General features: G+C 34.2%; 1 protein-coding gene across 1 annotated transcript; it reads right to left on the minus strand.

Annotated features, from left to right (window-relative positions):
- Positions 1–15,223: 15,223 nt before the first annotated feature.
- Positions 15,224–19,499, minus strand: LOC127100513 (GTPase LSG1-1). Its single transcript, XM_051037726.1, has 7 exons — positions 19,108–19,499; positions 18,893–19,000; positions 18,593–18,679; positions 18,325–18,418; positions 17,229–17,285; positions 16,756–16,835; positions 15,224–16,658 (listed from the first exon to the last, which is right to left on the minus strand). The coding sequence occupies exons 1-7, from the start codon at positions 19,323–19,325 to the stop codon at positions 15,518–15,520; spliced, it is 1,785 nt and encodes a 594-aa protein (XP_050893683.1). The 5' UTR covers positions 19,326–19,499; the 3' UTR covers positions 15,224–15,517.
- Positions 19,500–21,419: the final 1,920 nt, after the last annotated feature.

Here is a 21,419-nt window from a genome sequence, read left to right on the forward strand (position 1 = left end):
TGTTAGGATATAGAGAGTACGAGACTGGAGAAAGATAAAGTTGTGAGGTTTTGTTTGATTTCATGTGGGTTTTTGTTTTATAGGGTCATTGGATGGACCGACACGGTGGTGACAACTGTCTCCACCGTTGTATACTTGTCATCGGCCCTTGATGTTAACCTTCGATCCTATGCATACTTTCCTAGCATTTACCATACGCCCACGTGCATCATGGCCACTTGATCAGTCTGGACCAAGTCAGATCATCAGATCTGATGGTCCTGACTAGACCCCGGGTTAACCAGAGTTGACCAAGTCCTAGGTGGACTTCCCCCTGCGGTTGGGCCTCTATTTCGTTTGGGCTTTAGGGAATTTTCTAGTCACACCCCATTTTTCTTTTTCTTTTGGCCTAATTGTTTGTTTTTTTTAGTTTATTCCCTTCTTTTTTTTCTTGTTTTCTTTTGATTAAATAGTTAATTTTTGTTAAGATAACCTTGTTTAATTTAATTAATAATTTGATAGTTTTTGTTAAAAAATCTTATTTATTTTAATTAATTAACATTTTGATTAATATTATTAAATAATTTTGTTTAATTAGTTAGTCATTTATTTTGGTAAGAGTTGGCTTGGATTTTGTGCTTGATTGATCCATAACTTGTGTGATTTCTCATTTCATATAAACTGTGTGGTGTGTTTTATTTATGATGATGTCCAATTATTGACCACTCCAAGAATTATGGCCATGATTAAACCATTTAAAAGTCAATTACTTCTCGATTCAACGTTGAGCCCATTTTCTATACCTTTGTAAGTTGATTTCTTTTAGCATCGCCATCAACCTCACATAGCTTACTATTGGGCTTTCTAAAAATAAGACCTATTCGATTTTAATTAATCGATTAGACGATTGATACACGAAGTATAATCCAATTTATCCGCAAACACAAGTTTAAAACCTCAATCCAACATCGAGTATTTTTATTCAAATCAATTCAAAATACCTAATCATGATTAAATATCATTTCATTTAGAGATGAAAAGGGGGATGGTTTTGAGCCTTCAACTCCTCTCGTCGATTGTTTGAATATGAGTTCCCTTACTCGGTTATTTAAACATTTGTCATTTCTCTTAAACACTTCTAAATCATTTTTATAATAAACTAAACGAAAAGGGAGATGTTCTAGAGCCTTCGATTCCTCTCCTCTAATGCTTGAATACGAGTTGCCTTACTCGATTATTCGAATATTTGTCTTTTACCTAAAAATATCAACCATACACAAACTTATTTTCATAATAACTTAGATGAAAAATAAAGTGGTCTAGATCCTTTTATTCCCTTTCCCTAATACTTGGATGTGAGTTGCCTTACTCGGCCATTTGAGTATTCCTCATCCATTCAAAACACCTTAATTATTATCAAACCCTTTTGTAATTAAGGATAAAAAGGGAAATGGTCTAGAGCCTTCAATTCCTCTCCTCAACTATTCAGATACGAATTGCCTTACTCAACTATCCGAGTAATATTCATTCAAATAAAACTTCCAACATATTAAATCCAACTTATTAAAACTCTTTTCAGAAAGAACACTAATCAACCCCTTTTAACACGCATAACAAACTAGTGCTTAAGCCTCCACCAAGAGTAGAAAAATAAATGTTAAGCCTTTAGAACATGATCTAAATAATTGTTCATTAAAAGACACCAACAAACTGTAGTTCCCCGAACTACGAATGCTCTTATTTCCTTATTGCACTATAAGGATACGTAGGCACAAGATTGCAAGATCTTGGCGAGCATACTAATAAAAAACCTCTTTTTTCCCTCTTCCGAGGTTTTTGTTCTTTTCTCTTTTCAATCTTTTATTCACTCAAAGAAAACAAATAACATTAGCTAACATTCAAATCGCAAGTTTTAACTAAAGGGTTCCCGTTGAGTACAACGGACGTGAGGGGTGCTAATACCTTCCCCTTGCGTAATCGACTCCTGAACCTGAATATGGTTGCGACGACCATTATTCTATTTTCAAAGATTTTATTGATATTTTCCTATTCCTTCAGTGGAATAAATAAAGTTCGGTGGCCACACTGTTTGAATCATTTTTTCTGCGACCATCGCGAGCAGTCGTATTTTTCGAGATGTGACAGTAAGCCAATTGTTTGAATGGATTCTACACGGGCCGGATAATGGTTCCTTTTTCCCATTATTGGGTTGTTTATTTTTACATGTTTGTACCCATTCTAAGCTGGATATTCCTTTAATACCCTTTTTCCATTATGAGGCACTTAGGGGGAGGTGATGAAATGCAAGACTTGTTGCTCTTATATGGTGCTTTAATATCTTCTGTTTATTATCAAGTTTATAAAGAAGTTGTGATCTTAGTTAACATGTTTTTGATCATTTTCGCTATTTTGTCGCGCTATGAAAATTTTGACAATCTTATCGTGAAGAATGTTTGTAAGATCGTACATTACAACTTGCATGTTGTATTTGCATAAAAATTGGCAAGGGAGTTTGTTATTACATATGATTAGTGTCATTTTATAGGCAACATGTGATGTAAGATGTTATGAAAAGATGTGATATATTTTGTCTCTCTTTGATCATGTGAGGAAGAAACATGTTAAGCAGGATGTTCCTAATTCTGTGAGACATCATGTCTTGCCCAGATTAGCTTCACGACAAGACTAACCGAGTGATTCTCGCACTTTTTGAGAATTTATTTCCTTATTTATCGAATCAAGTTTTAATATTTTATACGCTTTTTGGAATAAGTAAGTTTCTCTCAAAAACACTTTTAGCAATATTAAATTTGAAATATTATAATATGTTCAAGATTTAATCAATCAAATTATTTCAATCAACATAATGGAAGATTGGTTTTTTGTGCCTTTGGGAAGTTCATCCACGTTCAAAACTAAAACCATAATGGGCTTTTGAAGTTGGACCTTGTTGCTATTTAATGAGGCATTCTCTTTTGTGAAGACTTATACCTTGCACAATCAAGTTAGGTGTGTTTATTTGTTTTGAGTTTTTTGTGTTGTTTTGTGTAATAATTTATTCTCGAGTCTTATTTATATGTTAAGGAAATAAGCTACTTGAGTTGTAATTCCATTCCATAATTCAAAATCTTTTGTAACTATCCAAACACTTGGGACAATGTTTGAGTGAAAGTGGGAAGGGTCTCATATTCAAGGGGAGTGCTGAAAAGAAGTTCACGGGTAGTATTTAGGAAAAGATACATTGAACTAGGAGAGTTGAAATCAGACCAATTTATACTTTTGACTATTAAAAGTGAATTTCCTTTCGTCGAGTTTACACCCTCCATACGTAGGTGATATTTCACCGGATTGGGTTACCAATTCATATGTTCTTTACTTTCTGCATTTATTCCATCTGTAACATATTACACTTTTCATTTGTCACAACATTTTGTTTGGAATCTTGTTTGAGAAAAGAATTTTAGTCATCATAAAAAAAAGGGAGAATATGGATCTATGTGACTTGTATGTATAACCATTAGTTGGTTTTGATGATGATAACTTACGAGATATTAACATCCAAGCTTGTTTCAATATTTCTTTATGACAAGTGTCAAATGGGAAGTTGATATCGATTATTTAGTATTTCTTGATGATGGCATCTGATTAAGAAGAAGATATCTCAAATCTTATCAGTCAGATGGTTCAAAGATCCAGACTAGTCATTGAATATAGTAGAGTATCTTGAAGTTTGAAAGATAGAAAGTGTGAAAGTTCTCCTAGTCTCGCGCTTAGCGTCTTAGAGTGATTAGTTTAAATTGTAAAAGAAGAAGAGTAAGTATTGAAGTACTAAGGAAATCACACACCCACATACAAATATTTTTAAACCCTCTGATTTCAATAAAACTTCTTAAAACCTATCAAAGCATGGATGGAATTTATTAAGAGGTCTTTCAATTCCATTAGGAAAGCTAAATCATTGCCTAATAAATTAAGGACTTGGTACAACCGATTAAAGAAAGGAGAAAAGCCTTCTTGTAGATTAGAAAAACTATTAATCGATTATTCATATATTTGTTTTATGTTTTCCTGTCTGGATTAGGGTTGTCTCCTTTTGAAGTGTTTTAATCCATTAAAACATGACTTAATCGATTAAATAACTTATTTAGCCCATGGGTCATTTCCTTTTTAAGCCAAATTTTTTTCTATATAAAGGAGGTTTTTCTTAATTTTATTTTATACCAGATTTATGAATATAAACCTCTCTATTTTACTTCTATTCTCTTTATTTTAGAAATTTCTTTTTCATAAGAATTATAGTAGTGTTAAAAGATTGAAAAGCTCTTATGAGAGTTGTGTTGTAACTGGTGTTATTCTTAATTTATTGTATTCAAGAATGTGATTATCATGAGTAATATGTTTGTAAATAATTTTAAAGTTTCAAGCTAAACCGATTTAAAAGCTTAGATGAAAGTTCTTTATCTAAGCTTGTATAGAAGTTCGGGTTGTAGGTTCTTGAGTTAAGCCTGTAAAAAAGATATGGTAGTAGATTATTTAGCTAGGCAGGTATAAAAGCTATGGTTGAAGGTTCTTGATCTAAGCCTGTATAAAATCTTTAGTTGTAGGTTCATGGGTTAAGCATGTATAAAAGCTCTGGTTGTAGGTTCTTGAGTTAAGCCTGTATAAAAGCTTTATTTGTTGGTTCTTGAGCTAAGACTATGTAAAATCTCTATTTGTTATTAAAGGTTGTTTGGATTGATCTTGTAAAAATTTCAAGTATTATTTTAATGAAACTCTCAAGAGGAAACTCTTGGATACATGAGTACGCCAAGTGGTTAGACCGAAGCTATTTAAATATTTGGTGCAATCTTTCTATCCTTTATCTCTTTATTTTCTGTTGTTTATTGTATTATCGTTGCATATCTCTTTTCATATCTATCTTCTTTCTATCTTTCCGCTGCCATATCTCTGGTTGTTTATTAAATCTGATATAATTTTTTTATGGACCAAAATTTCTATTAATTATTTTCGAAATTCAAATAACACAATTCACCACTTTTTTGTGTTTGTAGTCATTTGGTAAACAGAGGTCTCTCATTGGCTAACAAATTCTCAAGTAGTGAATTTCTATTATGATATTTCCTTGAGAGAAAATAACAAATTTCATCATAAGATGGTGAATTGCTGACGACGATGAAAGATCAAACATAATTTCCCACCCTACCTCCAAGAGGTAAGCTTATGGCAAAAATTTCTCAGTTGACGCATGTCATAGTGGAGACATTGTCCCACCGGTTAAATAATCTTTTGGGTTTTTAACAAGGGATTTGAGGGGGAGTCAATCTTAGGTCATTTCCCATTATCGCCTGGATTTTATTCGAAATGGTAAAATGGGAAGTGTTTCTACCACTGTGTAATATCTTGGTGTAGGATTAAACAAAAGAAATATTGTTTAAAGAGATATTTGACAAACGACGCTAATGATCTTGTGTGGACATGGATTACTTCATGTCTGACTTGGTTGTCTTGTTTAAATGGTAAGATTTTAAGCTAGCTTATATTTGGTGCTTGATCTAACGTCGAAGGATGGTACGTGTAACACCTTAAACTCCAAACACTTAATTTATAAAACATGTGGAGTAAAATACTCAAAAGGGTGCCACATTTCTCAGCACAACATTCTCAATTCATGATAGCAATAGAAAATAAACTCCAACACATCTTTAATTATCTCATAAATAGAAATCAACTTCATTTAATCAAAAGGGTCAGTTAAACAACTCGCAAAAAAATAGAATACGATATTCTTAACCTAATGTTACACTATCAGAGCGACACACAGGAAACAAAAGAACACAAAAAGAGAAATAGGAAGAAGGCTAACTATGTCATCCTCAAATACAAGCAACATCTAAATCTCCTCAGTCTATACCTGAGTATCTACACCACAAGCATAAATAAAAACACAGAAACAAACAAGAAAGGGGTGAGAAATATATTATATATATTAGCGGTGTATAAACAGCAAGGGTAGTATATTATCACAATTAAATCAATCATACAAATCCAACAACATAATAATTACTTAACAAATGCAATTATGTATGCAATGTGTTCATCTCCTCTACTTTCATGCATGTGGTACCAATATTTAGGATATTCAGAGGTGTGTTACTGAAGCATCCAACTTGTCACTTGGACCAAAGTCCTACTTGTCTCTGGACCAAAGTCATACTCGTCATTTGACTGAAGTCCTACCTATCTATGATATACATGATGCATGAATGTAATAAACAATACAACCATCATCCATAATCCTCCAACTCTAATCCTCGTCACTGGACATAAGTCCTACACGTCATTGGTTCCTTCGAATCTAAATACATCATCATCAATTGTTTCCGATGTAAGTCCATGTCACTGGTTCTCCTGAACCTAAACATCTCAACACTGGTCCTTTTGAACCTAAACATACAACACATGAATTCTAACAATTAAAGTTAACATAAATATAGGTTTATCTCAAACACAATCCTTAACACTCAATATATATATTCAAGATCCATTCAATAATTAAATAACACCCAACAGAACTCATACTGACAACTTGTTATTCATAGGTTTAAGGGTTGCGGGCATATCTTTTAAGACTTTAAAACAACCCTAAATTAACTCAATTACTCACCGACTCAACTCTAAACATATTAATAGCTCAAATTCAAGTTATTTATAAATGCATTCAAATTCCTTAAATCGCTCCAAGGGTTTCCCAAAACCATTTCCCCTCTAAGTTTACCCTTAGGGTCCATAAACCCTTGATTTAACTCTAAAACAGGATGTTTAACTTCACAATAGAGGCAAATATGATATATTTATGATAAAATTATGAAATTCTCTAGTTTAAAGGCTCTTTAAATCCTATTTCAAACTCAATTAATTGTATCTCGATTAGAGTTACAAAACTCCAATTACACGTGAAACAAGATGACCAACACAAGACTAAAATTTGACTACGCTTATGGTATAAAAATCAGATAAATCCTTTTGTTGTAGCACTCCCCAACCCAATTTCCCCACTTTAACAGAAAGATTATCACGATATCTTTCAAATGCAACTGACCACACTTGAAACGGACTTACGAAAGTCAAGTTACACATGAAACAAGATAATCAATCCCCCTTCTATGTATATTTGCGATTTTTCTCTCTGCAACAATTTCAAACTTTTATATTTTCATTCTCATGACGGTTCAAACTCAGAAATCAACATTTTCTCATAAACAACAACATTGTTCATCACAACTCATAACTCATCAATCATAAAATCTCAACACATATCATGTCAATTAATAACATTCATATCAATAAATAACTATTTGACATCAATCATAATATTTTAACAGATGCTATATCAATTAATAACACCCATATCAATAGAGAACTCTATGGCATCAATCACAACATTTTAACATATATCATATAATTTCAGCAATTAACATAGCACAAAAATTAGGATTAACAGCAACAACCTAAAGAGATTTTTCACAAACCCTTCAAGGTTAAATTCATTTATCAATAGGGAAAACATAAAAGAGAAACATGGAAAGAGGATAAGGACTTTCCACTATCCCTTATGTTTAACACCCATATATTGAATATTTCTTTTCCCTTACCTCGAATTTACATAAAAGCTTTGAATTTTGGCTATGGAGGTCTCTTCTTCCTTGTTCTCATGAGGTTGTCTTCACTCTCTTCTTACTCATTATTTCCCAAAACGTCTATGCACAATCTTTTTTTTATTCTCTCTTCTACTTAAATAGAAAATCCTGTTTATTTTTATTTCATTAATCACACTAATTTTCTTAATTCCTAATAATTTTACTCAATTACTTATTTTTATTTAAAATTATATTTCACTACCCACTCACAAATTCTATCAATTTCTACCAATTAATTTATTAAATAAATTCTACTAATTCTTCTTAATTTTTATTTAAATTATAATTTAATACTAAAACCAATTTTTTTACTTCTACATAATTTAATTATTAAAAATATAAGTAAATTCTACCCAACAATGTATTAATTAATCACTCAAAGACATTTGAAAATTAAATAAAAATTATTATAATAATTAATAAAATATTATAATGAAAAACCAAGGTATTACCGTACATGCAAATACTTTAACGCGCAAGTTATTAGGTTTATAAGGCAAAAAGGAACATTTTATGTCAAAAAAGTGTGTACCTGGATTGAGTGGTTACCTCTCATTATAAATGTTCATTCTAGGGTTTTTCAATTCTAGAACCTTTCATCTTGAAATAGTTCTCTAACGAGACAAGTGTAAAAGTTTGACTCCTTATATAATCTAACGGTCTTACTTCAATTAGTTACCTTGATTAGGTGTTCTTTATAGGATTAAACTTAACATGTTTTCGAGGTTATATGTCCATTATCTCTAAAGTGTTTTATTTCCTATCTAGGATGATCTTTTGGTCTTGATCCAACGATATCTAAGGTTGTAAATATGTTGGACCGTATTTATTATTAGGACGATGTAAGTATGTTTGTCGGCTCGAATAGTAAAAATAAAAAAATAAAAAATAAAAAAATTTGTAATCATTTCACTTAATGAATTCTTATATTTTTTGTGTAGAAATTTATATATTTTCAATGGTTTTAAGCTGTGAAGTACGGACCGTTTTAGACACAGTACTGGTACCGAGTACGTACCCGATATTGGTACGCGTACGTTACACATATGATAGGTATCGAGTCCATACCTTTTTTTCTTCTTTTTTTAGCTATTTGGCACACGTATTGGTACACAAACCCAAAAAAATAGTTTTTTTCCTTTTGTCAAACTAATACCGGGCTTTTAGTGGGTTAAATTTAAGTTTTATTTATTTATTTGTAAAAGAAGAAGTAAGTGTCAATTTCATATAGTCTTTCACTCTTGACTTGACTGTCTACGCCACTCTTGATCGTCTGTGCCGATTTGTAACTTTTAGGTTTAGCCTTTAACTTATTAACCATTTTCAAGTACAATTTATATTATTGAGCCAATCTTGATGAGAAAATTGATTTTTAATTTTAATTTTTTATTGTCATTTGAATAACATTATTTTTTATGTTATTTTTTAACAATATAATTATTTTATGTTAGTTTTATAATTATATTTATGAGAATTATATTTAGTACACATACCTTAATTTTTCTAAAAATTTCATATTCCATACCATTATTTATATCGGGTATCAAGTACGTACCTGAACCGGTGCAACACAAATTTTAATTATTTTTAAAATAATCTTCTTTTTTTTTTGCTTATTTCTTTAAAATGTTTACACTGATTCTTTGGATAAACTAATTTATAAACAATCTATTAAGACTTAAATTGATTTATGAATTAATTATTTTTAGTTATGATAGTTATTTAATTTAATCTATATTATATGGTACTCTTTACGTTCCAATGTAAATGTCATGTTAGAAAAAATTATTTGTTATAAAAGAAATGAGCTCCTTCATGTTCCTTAACTCTATTTGCAAAGTTACGGAGAAACATATGAAAAATTATTGGTGGGGTGACAACACATACAGGAAGATAATACGGCGGGTAAGTTGGAAGAATCTATGCAAAAACAAGAAAGAATGAGAGTTGGGATTCAGACAAATCAAAAGTTTCAATGAAACTAAGTTTGCTAAACAAGGTTGGTGACTTTGCACTAACCCTAACACTTTGATGGCTAAGACCCTAGCAGCCGAGTATTACCTTAAGAAGAGTTGTCTTCAAGATAATCTTGGTAAAAACTCTAGCTATGTCTAGCGAAGCATCCATCAAAGAAAATGGATTATAAGTAAGGGAACTTATTGGATCATTGGAAATTGAGAAAATACTAACATTTGGGAGGACATTTTGTTTCCTAATCAAGGAAGGTTTAAAGTTTTGACACAAAAACCCTTGGAAACAAGGGGTAATTGAAGTTAGGGGTCTAATTATAAGAAAACTAATGTTTGGAATCAAAATTTATTAGACTTTATATTCCTTTCTATAGACAAGGAAGTTATCAAGGATATTCATCTCCAAAGTTTAGAAGAATAAGATGTTTTAAGTTGGACTTATACTCCTAATGACACTACATGGTTAAATTTGGATACAATTGTATCCAGATGTGGAACAAAGAAAAAGAACCTCAAGGATCTATCATAAATAAGGATGATAGGATATGGAAGAATCTAGGGGAAAGCAACACTACCCCCGGAGAGAATATTCTCATATAGAGAGTCATAAACAAAGTTTTACCTAGTAGAGAGACCCTGAACCACAAAGGTATTCAGTGTTATCCTTTATATCCTAGATGTCACTCTAGTCTATAGTCCATCATTCATTATTTCCAAAATTCCCAATGGTCCAAACTGGTTTGGTATGCCTCAATTAAATATTAACCGTGCAAATAGTCATGATTTCACATAACACACTAGTACAAATAATACATTTCATGACATAGTATATCTCACCCAATAAAAAGTTGAGGTGTAATGGCAAGGTGCGTCATGTTTTATGTGAGATATTGGATCAAACTCTAGTATGGTCGAAGGATAGCTTCTTGGTTCGACAATCCAACAGTATCATTATCATGTCGTCGAAGTTTATTCACATGTTGTAGTTGAAGTATGCTAGGATTGTTAGCATGTCAACTTGGGCTTGTTTGTTATGCCCAATTGTTTAAGTTAGCATGTTCTCTAAGTTAACTTGTGTGATGGGTCTGTGTGCAAAAGCCCATTAATTAGTATGTTAATTTTCTTATAAATAGCATACTAGTCTCTCATCATTGCATAACGTAAATTCTAATTAGTGTGAGAGAGGTTATTTGCTATTCTATAACACTTGTAATCTTGTTTCAAAGAAAAAGTAAAGAATAGCAGTTTATAACCAATTTTATTGTGTTCTTATTATTTTCTTCTTTTCTATCCTTGTGGGTTTCTTACCGATCAAGAAACCAATTAAACTTTATAATTCCGACATCGTTTTCATAACAAATTGGTGCGGTGAACATGGAGAAGATGTCGTCAATAAAGTATGAGATATAAAAGTTCACCGGAGTGGACGATTTTAGGTTGTGGCGCTTGAAGATGAAAGCCCTACTGGTTCAACAGAGTTATTTAGAAGCGTTGAAGGGAGCCGCGGTCATGGACGTTGCGTTAAAGGATAAAGAAAACATGACTATGGTAGAGAAAGCCCATAGTGCCATCTTATTGAGCCTTGGTGATAAGGTTCTCCGACGGGTTTCAAAGGAGACGACGACGTCGAATTTTTGGGAGAAACTCGAAAGTTTGTACATGACCAAATCATTGGTCAATTGCCTCTACCTGAAGCAAGCTCTATATTCATTCAAGATGAGTGAAGACAAAGTTCTGTCTGAGCAGTTTGATATATTCAACAAGCTGATTCTTGATCTTGAAAATATCAATGTAAAAATCAAGAATGAAGATCAAACAATGTTACTGTTGTATGCTTTCCCAGAATACATGCTCACTTCAAAGAAAGTCTCTTGTATGTAAGAGAGTCTCCAACCTTTGAAGAAGTTCAATCAACCTTGTACTCTAAGGATTTGAACGAACGAAAGGAGAAAAAGTCATCTTCAACTGGTGAATGTATGTCAGTTAAGGCGAAATTCATAAAGAGAGATGGCAAGTTCGACAAGAAGAAGGGTAAAATCCAGTAGAAGTCTTATAATAGTGATGCATCTGGTATTCGATGTTATCATTGTAAGAAAGAGGGCCATACAAGAAAAGTGTGCCCTGAATATCTGGAAGATCGTGGAGGTACGGATAATGGCAACGCAACCATTATTCAAGATGATTTTAACTCATCTAATGTTCTTGTGATTTTAAGCGGTGACTCAAGTAAAGAGTGGATTATGGATTCAGGTTGCACTTGTCCCATGACTCCAAACAAAGACTTGTTCGAGGAACTATGTGACCAAGATGGTCGATATGTATTGCTCGGAAACAATAAAGCTTGCAAGATTGAAGGTGTTGGATCTGTGAGATTCAAGCTCCATGATGACTCAATAAGGTTGTTGACTAAAGTCAGGTATGTACCTGATTTGAAGAGAAATTTGATTTCTCATGGTGAATTTGACAAGAAAGGATATGTTTTCCAAGGAGAGAAAAGTATTCTAAAAGTCATGAAGGGGTTGAAGAAAATCTTAAAAGGCATGAAGAAACAAACCTTATATACCCTTGAGGCTGAAGTTGTCAGTGGTTCTGCAGATGTTGCATCTATGAAACCTTTGTCGAAAACAGAAATTTGGCACATGAGATTGAATCATGTTAGTAAAAGGGGTCTGGTCGAATTGGGGAAACAAAATCTACTTGGTGGAGACAAAGTCGAAAAGCTGAAGTTTTGTGAACCATGTGTACTTGGAAAATCTTGTAGAGTGAAGTTCAATAAGGTAAACAAAGAACACATAGATCCCTTAATTACATCCATGTTGATCTTTGGGGGCCTGCGAGGTGTCTATCACATTAAGGAGTAAGATATTTTATATCCATAATTGATGATTATTCCAGAAAGTTATGGGTATTCATCCAGAAGACTGAGGATGAAACTTTTGAGAACTTCAAAAGTTGGAAGACTCTGGTCGAAAAGTAGACTGGCAGGAAGGTCAAGAGGTTGAGAACCGACAATGACCTTGAATTTTGCAATGAGGCGTTTGACAGCTTTTGTGCAGCCTCTGGTATTGCAAGACACATAACTACTGCAAGTACTCCTCAACAAAATGGTTTGTCTGAAAGATTTAATCGAACCATTTTAGAAAGAGTTAGATGCATGTTGACTAGTGTTGCATTAAAGAAGGTGTTTTGGGCAGAGGTTGTTTCGACAGCAACATATCTGATAAACAGATGTCCTTTGGTTGCGTTAAATATGAAGACACCTGCAAAAATTTGGTCGGGACATCCACCATATCTTGACAAAGTTAGAGTATTTAGCTGCATAGCCTATGCTCACATTAGGCAGGACAAGGTCGAACCTAGAGCTCTGAGATACATGTTCATGGGATACCTGAAGGAGTCAAAGCTTATGGACTATGGTGCCTAGAGCCAGGTCACGGAAAGTGTATCACCGATTAAGATGTAATTTTCAATGAAGCTGAGATAGCTTTCAAAAAAACTGATGACGTTAGTCGAAGTGCATAGATATTTCAAGAAGAGATGGAACAAGAAGAGATTCATGTTGAGGTGGAGCATGTCGATGTTGAATTGCATATCCCATATAAAGTTGAAGAAGAAGCACAAGATACTGAAGATACTTAGAAGGATAAGAAAACTATCGATGACTACTTGTTGACAAGAGATAGACCGAGAAGAATCATCAAGTCATCTCAAAGACTTGGGTATGCCGATCTCATAGCTTATGCCTTAATCTCTGCAAGTGAGACTCTAAATGAAGAACCTAGAGACTATAAGGAAGTTATAAGGAGTTGAACAAAGACTAAATGGATGAAGGTCGTGGATGATGAGATGAAGTCTCTTCATGATAACGACACTTGGGAACTGATCAAGAAACCTGTTGGAGCCAGGTTAGTCAGTTGTAAGTGGATTTTCAAAGTTAAGGAATGAATCGAAGGAGTGACATCGAAGAGATACAAGGCAAGATTGGTCGCAAGGGGTTTCACTCAGAAAGAAGATATCAAGTTCAATGATATGTTCTCTCCTGTTGTGAAGCACAGGTGCATTTGAATGCTACTTGTCATAGTGGCACAGTTCGACCTAGAACTGAAACAAATGGATGTGAAGACTGCTTTCTTGTATGAAGATCTAGATGAAACAATTTTGATGAGGCAACCTGAAGGGTATGCAGAAAAGGGTAAGGGAGATTATGTGTGCAAGCTAAATAAATCTTTATATAGACTAAAACAATCTTCTCGACAGTGGAATAGGAGATTCGACAAGTTCATGGCACACATAAGTTTCACTCGACCGCTGTGTTTAAAACACTGCGGACGTGACACAGACACCAGACACGATAACTATGCATCGACCTTGATCATTCTATTGTCAATCTGACACCTAGACAGTATAAGCTTTTTTGGACTTCTTCAGCCGCTATTTACCCATATTTTGAACTCTTTTCATTTACATAACTCGTCCGTTCTTCAAGAGCCTGGGTTTTTGCTTTGAATCTCATGATCATGATTGCACTGTCATAATGGAGCTGATGGGTCTGGTATAACAATAACGCCATATCACGGATAACACTCTTTGATTCTCTGGTTGTTTAAGGTGAACACCTAGTGGCATTATTACTTTCTTTAGCAATTATAAAAAAAGATTTTGCTAGGGATATCTGATCATTCAGTTGTCTGATCACTGAGTCTGAACTTTTAACATCTCTTCAGTAATATTAAGACCTTCTATAATCCTATCAATTTTGTAAGTTATCTTGCACAATAGGATACAAGTTATATGCTAAAAAAATACCCAATGTAGAATTCCCTATATAATTGTAGCAATTTATCATCGTACAGATTCAAATCCAATGATTATGTGAGGTGTATTCCCTCTGCAAATACTCTTGTTTTTGTATCTAATGTAGAATTCCATTCAACTCACCCATTAACCATTCATTCCTTATAAAGAAATAAATTTAAAAAGAAGAAAGGTAGAGAAATTGAACTGCAATAAAAAATCTTCAATCTCACAAATCCCGCAGTAAACAAAAATCCAAACGGGATAGATAGTAACATTAAAAATAAAACGTACCAGTTATAATTCTAAAAGTAATCAAAACAGAGATAGAAGTAAAATTGAAAACAGAGGTCGGTGTTTTGGATGAAGATGCCATTGTTGAGTGCAAGGACAGGTGAAATCGAAAACAGAGGTAGAGGAACCCGCTTTTGCCTTCGGAGAAACCCTCGACACCATTTTTGTTTTCTCTTCTCTCTTGTGCGAAATTGGTTTGACCGAAATGGGATAGCATAAACCCTTATATAGCGGGGACGTGGCAAAAGTTATCTCTGAATTGGTTGATTATGTGAGAAAATCAGGATACCTCTTCAATTGTATAAACTTCATATTTAAATTTTCTTTTTAAATCATTAAATAAGATAAATGGCAATTTCTAATTCATTCATCTCAGTTGGGTACCAGTATCCATGCAAAACAATAGGGTGCCTAAGAATTTGCCTATAAAAAATAGCCTTAAAGTCTCATGTCAATATTCATCACATTGAAGCTTCACCTCCTTTGCAATTCAATCAACAGAATCTGCTATCCTTGTTAACACATGCATAAGAGAACATGCACACTTAAATCCGGACAATTGAAGTATCTTATTTTCATATTACATCACTTTCATCCCAATAATCAAAACACTAACCAAATGTCGTGAATACAATATTTTTCCAAATTCCTTTTTCCTCTCGTGAGGCGAGGTTTAGAGAAATTACCTGCAAAGCCTTACATCTGTTGCTCACTTGAGAAAACTATGTATGTATGGGTCTAACAGACAAGTTGTTGCACATAAAACCAGAGGGAATGACCTTATCAAACATTCAGAGGACCTGCATTTACTGGTTTCTGATGGAATCTTGCAATTGGCATCCCATCTGAATCATCCTTCCCTGCTTTCCCTGCTCTCCATGAACGATCTTTTGCCCTCTGCGGCTTTTTGTGATGCTTATGCGATTCCTTGGACTTCTTAACCGCAACTTTGTTTGAAGCAAGCCCATTAGCAATGTCGAATGAACTGAGGTCATCCAACACGTGCTCGAGTTTTGGTGTAAGTATAGTCTCAACATCTGAAGAATCTTCAATATCAGATGAATCCGACACATGCGAATTAACTTGGTCATGTCCAGTGGAATCTTCGGAAGCTAAATCTTGATTTGACACGTTAGGCGGCATTGCGTAGTGAGGCAGCTTCCCATCAATGTAATCTTTCAGTATCTGCCGAGAAGCTCTAGTTTCATCAGGCAGGCCGCTAGAAGTAGATTGTCCACGAGAAGCACAATATGTTCTCAAAAGTTCAGATGCTAGAGGGGGGCGGGATTGGGACTCATATGACTTAGGTTTAGGAAGACTGATGTTATAGATCTCTTCTATGACATGTCTCGGGACTCTGTTGGCGACAACTTGGACACACTCCCTGTGTTCGGTCATCCTATCAATTGGCAACACCCCACAAGTAATCATCTCATATCTTGAGCTTGAGAAAGATGGGAAAACTAACCCAGGACAGTCACAAAGGGTCAACTTTTCAGAAATAATTAATGTCTGAAAGTGCTTTGTTTTTCCTGGAGTAGAGGTGACACCAGTTTTCTTTTGTCCAACCAGAGCATTGATAGTTGAACTTTTCCCTACATTAGGATATCCAACAAATCCCACAACTACGTGACTTGACGATGAACTAACCAAAGCATCTTCACCTGAGGATTTAATAGTGGATGACCCTGTGTCAGAGGAGCCTGAATTTCTTCTCCTGTGTACTATCTCCTCTGCCTCTGATTGCAGGCGAGCTAAGAGTTCATCCCTTCCATATATCTTCGTGTCTGGGTTATTTACATTTACCATGTTATCAGTCTGTGATGAACCAAGTTTTTTTCCTTCCAGAACTGCAGTAGCAGCTTTGGCTGACCAGAAGATAAAGAGAATGTCATGAGCACGAAAGTATTCTGCCCATTTCTCTCTGCAGGAGAACAGACGATAAATAATAAGGATACTAAAAACTAGAATTCAAAAGCAATAATTTGAAACAGAATAAACCGAAAAACAGATATTCAAACCTGACAGAAGCAGGTAAAAGATCTGCTTTATTAACCAAAAGCAATGTGCCTTTATGCACATCAACCTCCTTTACATAAGCCTGTTCAGAAATTAAAGCAAAATGGGTCAGCTTGGCACATACAAGAATGACTCACATGAAAATATTAAAATGTCCAAAGTTGTCTAAATAGATTAAAGACACATGATATGGCCAAATCTCTCTCACTACTGCCTGTTACATTCCCAAGGGTATTTTAATTAATACAAAGACTTATATAATACTGTGCTTAACATAGTGACGTGCATAGTAAAGGCTTATATAAAATACTGAGTAACGTAGTATGTCTCTTACGCCAAAGTTGCTGTGAAAGAACATTCACCAAAACATCACTTGTCTTTAAGCCAAAGTATATGTGCATAGATTTGCTACATACCTAGTAATTTCTACAGTCATCAAGTATGAATTTCCCCAAGGAAGAGAGAAACATCTTACCTCAAGGTCAGGACAGCGATAGAACAATGGATCTCGTGAATCAACAACCATAACAAGCTGGAAAGAAAAAGAGAGAGAATCAATATTTCTTGCACTTGGAAACTAAACAGATCATATATCAAATAGAAAATTACAACACTGGATATTTCTACCTAAGTATAAAACCTAACAACTGATAAAAACAAATATACCAATTATCCAAATGCTTTCATAAAATATAGGCAATTCCAAACAGGAAAAAATTTAATATTAATTAAGGGAGGGATAAAAAATAGGCTTTTATCCATGGTCAACCAGAGAATCCTTTTATTTTTTTCTGGAATATGAAAAGTGAAACAGCTCTCAGGATCATCCTTTAGTTTCAAGATCATGATGGAGGTCCTAAAAATGAATAGGTATTTTCCCCTCATTTTTTGTTTGAACAATCAAAATTAAAGACAAGGCAGCTAGAATCTAATCAATGTTATCACTTACTTTTGTACGAATTAAAATGCTGATAACAACCATCTTTAAAAGAAGATGGGAGCTACATTATATTTTAAACTATAAATATTACACTTTATTTTGCAGTATTATCAAATAGCAGCGCCATGGCTGCTATGGCGGATATACATGGTGGTTTTTGGGCTTGCCGCAATGGTAAATAACGGCCGATATTGCGGGTTTTTCCGCTATAATGACGCCGCAAAGGGGCCAGTATGGCAGGATTTTGGCTGTCCACCATGGGCCGCCATCGACAACACTGATTTTGCTAACACTACTACCAACAGACAGGAGGTGACATAGAACTCAATAACAGAAAAGTAAGCCCATGAGAAAATAAAATGACCAAGTATTTTACACCAAGAAATAATCTGTAGATAACCAGACGTGCCCCTGGAATTCACATTTACATATGTGGGAGCTGTGTCGAATATTATTACATACGATAACATAATCAGACTCCCGTCATTAAAAGCTATATAAAATGTATGCACCAACTTTCCAAAGAGCATATGATGATAATTCACTTCAAAAGACAATAATTGATATAAATCTACCCAGGCAGAAGAAGTTGATATTTCCAGGTAAAACTTTGGAGAGCACACCAACTTACCAAATCACTGCGCTCAACAACCCGCCAGAGCTGTCTCCAGATATCAAGATTTTTCTCAAATGGAGTAAGGACAAGCTTCTTATTTTCCTCAAGTCTGGAAAACATCACCAAACCACAAATAAATACAAAAGCAATTACATTCTTTAAATACATCACATAACAGAAAACATTGTCTGTAATTGCCAGTGCTTTTTACATCTGATTTCCAGCTTGTATTTGAAAACCAATTAAGAACAAGGAAAATAAGAGCAGATGCTATGGAACTAACCTGGCTAGGCTGCGACGCCAAGTTAAGAAATGTTGTGTCTCATTGGCATGAAGCTCGTCAGCAGACATTTCAGCACTCCATGATGGTCTGAAAACAAATGACATGTTGTGTTTCATGTTTTATCTACCATGACCCAGAAGTCTTTTCTGGTTCAGTTTTTAAAACATTGCAAAACATATATGAAATATCTCCCCTTCCACCCCATGAAATTGAACCAAACAGTCCTTAAGTGTATGGTTGGAATTGTGATATATGGTCAAAAAAACATCATTTTTTTAGTAACTAGTGAAAACAAAATACCTGCGTGGAACTCTAAGACTGCTAGCATGCAGTGCTTCTTCATTCTTTTGCTCCTTCCTCATTTCTTCAGGCGTCAAACCATTAAAGCCACTACCAGACACAGGATCCCTAATTTCACAAAAAACACATAACAAAAAAAAATTACATATTTCACAAAAAATTCACAACCCTATGTTTCATAGAAAACGATTTTCAATTAAAAAAGCGATATTTACAAATTGATGAGGGCGGTGGGAGGAGGAACAGGGAGATCGAGAAGCTGCTCCTCATCTTCATCCGGTTGTTCAAGGATGGCGTCAATATCGGAAACTTCGGTGAACGATTCGAGAAACTTCTTCTTGTAGATTCGACCTTTCTCCTTCGTCTGTTGAATCATATGATTGTGTTGCTTCACAAGAGCCCTGCCTAGCTCGTTCTTTGGATTCTTTCCCATTTTCTCAAAATTGAAACCCTAACAATTGGCGTTTCGGTGTTCTCTTATTTTGGTTCTTATGGATTTTCGGTTTGCAGGGATGAGCCACCGTCTTCTGCTTTGGTTTCAGATTAGGGTTTAAGAAAATGCTTTCAATTTTGATTTTGATTCTTTTTAATATCTGCTACGTGGATAAATTCATTCATAATTTTCAATTTTAATTTCTATATATTAAACTAGTAAGAGACTTTTAGAGACAAAAAATTTAAAATGTTATTATTTTTATTTTATTAAAGGTAAAGAATATTAATATAAGGTATTTATATTCATAATGTAATTTATGATTGTATAATTTTTGAATTATGCAAATAAGTAAAATATTTGTTAATATTTCATATAGTGTTTTTAATTGCTATTAAACAAAATTATACTGATCAAATACAACTTCAATTTGGATTAAAAAAAACATAAAATCGAACAACTTTATTAAAAATGAAATAACAATTACCACAACAAACAACTAAAACAATAACATTAAATTTTAGCAAAAATAATTAAAAAAATAGATGAAAATAGCAGCATTCTCTTCGAGCATTGTTCCTTCTGACACGTCTTAACAAGTTGATTTACAATATTTGAGAATTAGAGTCGTAGTGACATAACAACGTATCTCCCACCTTAAGATTTTTTTTCCTTGACATATTCATGTCACTCATAACCGATGTACATTTCCACTTTGCCTCTCTACCATTCAATGATCTCAAGTCATAATAGTCCATAGTGTCATACCCTGATTTTGGCCCTGAAAATTTTTCCCATCAATCATTCGTTTGCATTCTTTTTTTCATGACCATTTCATCTGGTCATGATGCTACCCACCAACATTAGTGGTTGGACTTGCTACCACGACCAGTCCATGTCTGTCTTTTGGGTTCTATTTCTTTATTTTGGTATGGGATGATTAATCTCCTTAGCCATGCGAGATCCGAAAACTCTTTCATTTGTTAGAATCAAGTGAACCTCATGTTTCGTTCCAATTTCATCGAGGGATTAACGGATTTGGATGGAACATATGAGGATGAGATCGACAAGGAAGATTTCAGTGAGGAACAAAATTTTGTTGCTCGCCTCATAAACATGCTTCATAACAATGACCCTGAGGAAAATGACTCATGTACAACTTTTGAAATGCCGTTTGTGGATGTTGACATGCCTACACATTTTGGAGTGGATGTTGACATGCCTACATATTTTAGAACTTCAACTTATTCTACTTTTTGTCATGGTTCCAATGCTCCTAGTGATTTTAGTGGCTACTATCCATTTTTGAATTGTTACCAAGGTACAGATGTTAGGCATGTTGTTACTGACAGCTCTGCTTATTTACCTAATGGTGTTTGTCCTGAATTCCGGAAAAAATGAAGAGACAACGGGGAACATGAAGGTTGAAAAAATGGAGTTTTTAACTGATACTACAAACATGATTGGCGGCATGCATTTGAATACCAGTGGTCAGATCCCTTTTCAGGACAGGCAATTTATGCCAACGGATAGTGAATATCCTTCATTTATTTTCCTGGTAATGTTATATTTGAAGACGGTGAATCAGTGCCACAGTTATCTTGTGCTCCATATATTTCTTGTGAAGGCCAGTCATTCAATGACGAAGCAGAAGGAGATGAAATGGGCACGCCTTTCCAAAATACTTTTCACATTGACCATGCAAAGTTAAATGTTGGTCTTGGGGTGAAACAATTACCTGCGCAACTTGCAATCATGTTGAAACTGGATACTCTGGTGTTTAACTGCACTCAATTGTGGTCATTTCATAAATACTAGAGATGAATGGTTTGAGAGATGAAATGATGGAATTGAAATGGCATATTGACGGAGTTTCGGCTGCTTATGTTCGGCACTATTGTCAATTCTATGATAGTTTGTTGATCTTGCACCTCAAATTTAACGATATTAATGATGCAGATAAGTTTGTTTGGATAGGAATAGCTCGCATAATTGTCACAATAGTGAAGAATGTAGGAATCATTTACAAAAGCCTTGCTTTATCATATTCGGATCGACTAATTTGAAGAGTGCATTAAAAATACATGTAGAGCC

The sequence above is a fragment of the Lathyrus oleraceus genome, chromosome 7 (assembly GCF_024323335.1).
Source record: "Lathyrus oleraceus cultivar Zhongwan6 chromosome 7, CAAS_Psat_ZW6_1.0, whole genome shotgun sequence".
NCBI classification, from domain to species: domain Eukaryota; kingdom Viridiplantae; phylum Streptophyta; class Magnoliopsida; order Fabales; family Fabaceae; genus Lathyrus; species Lathyrus oleraceus.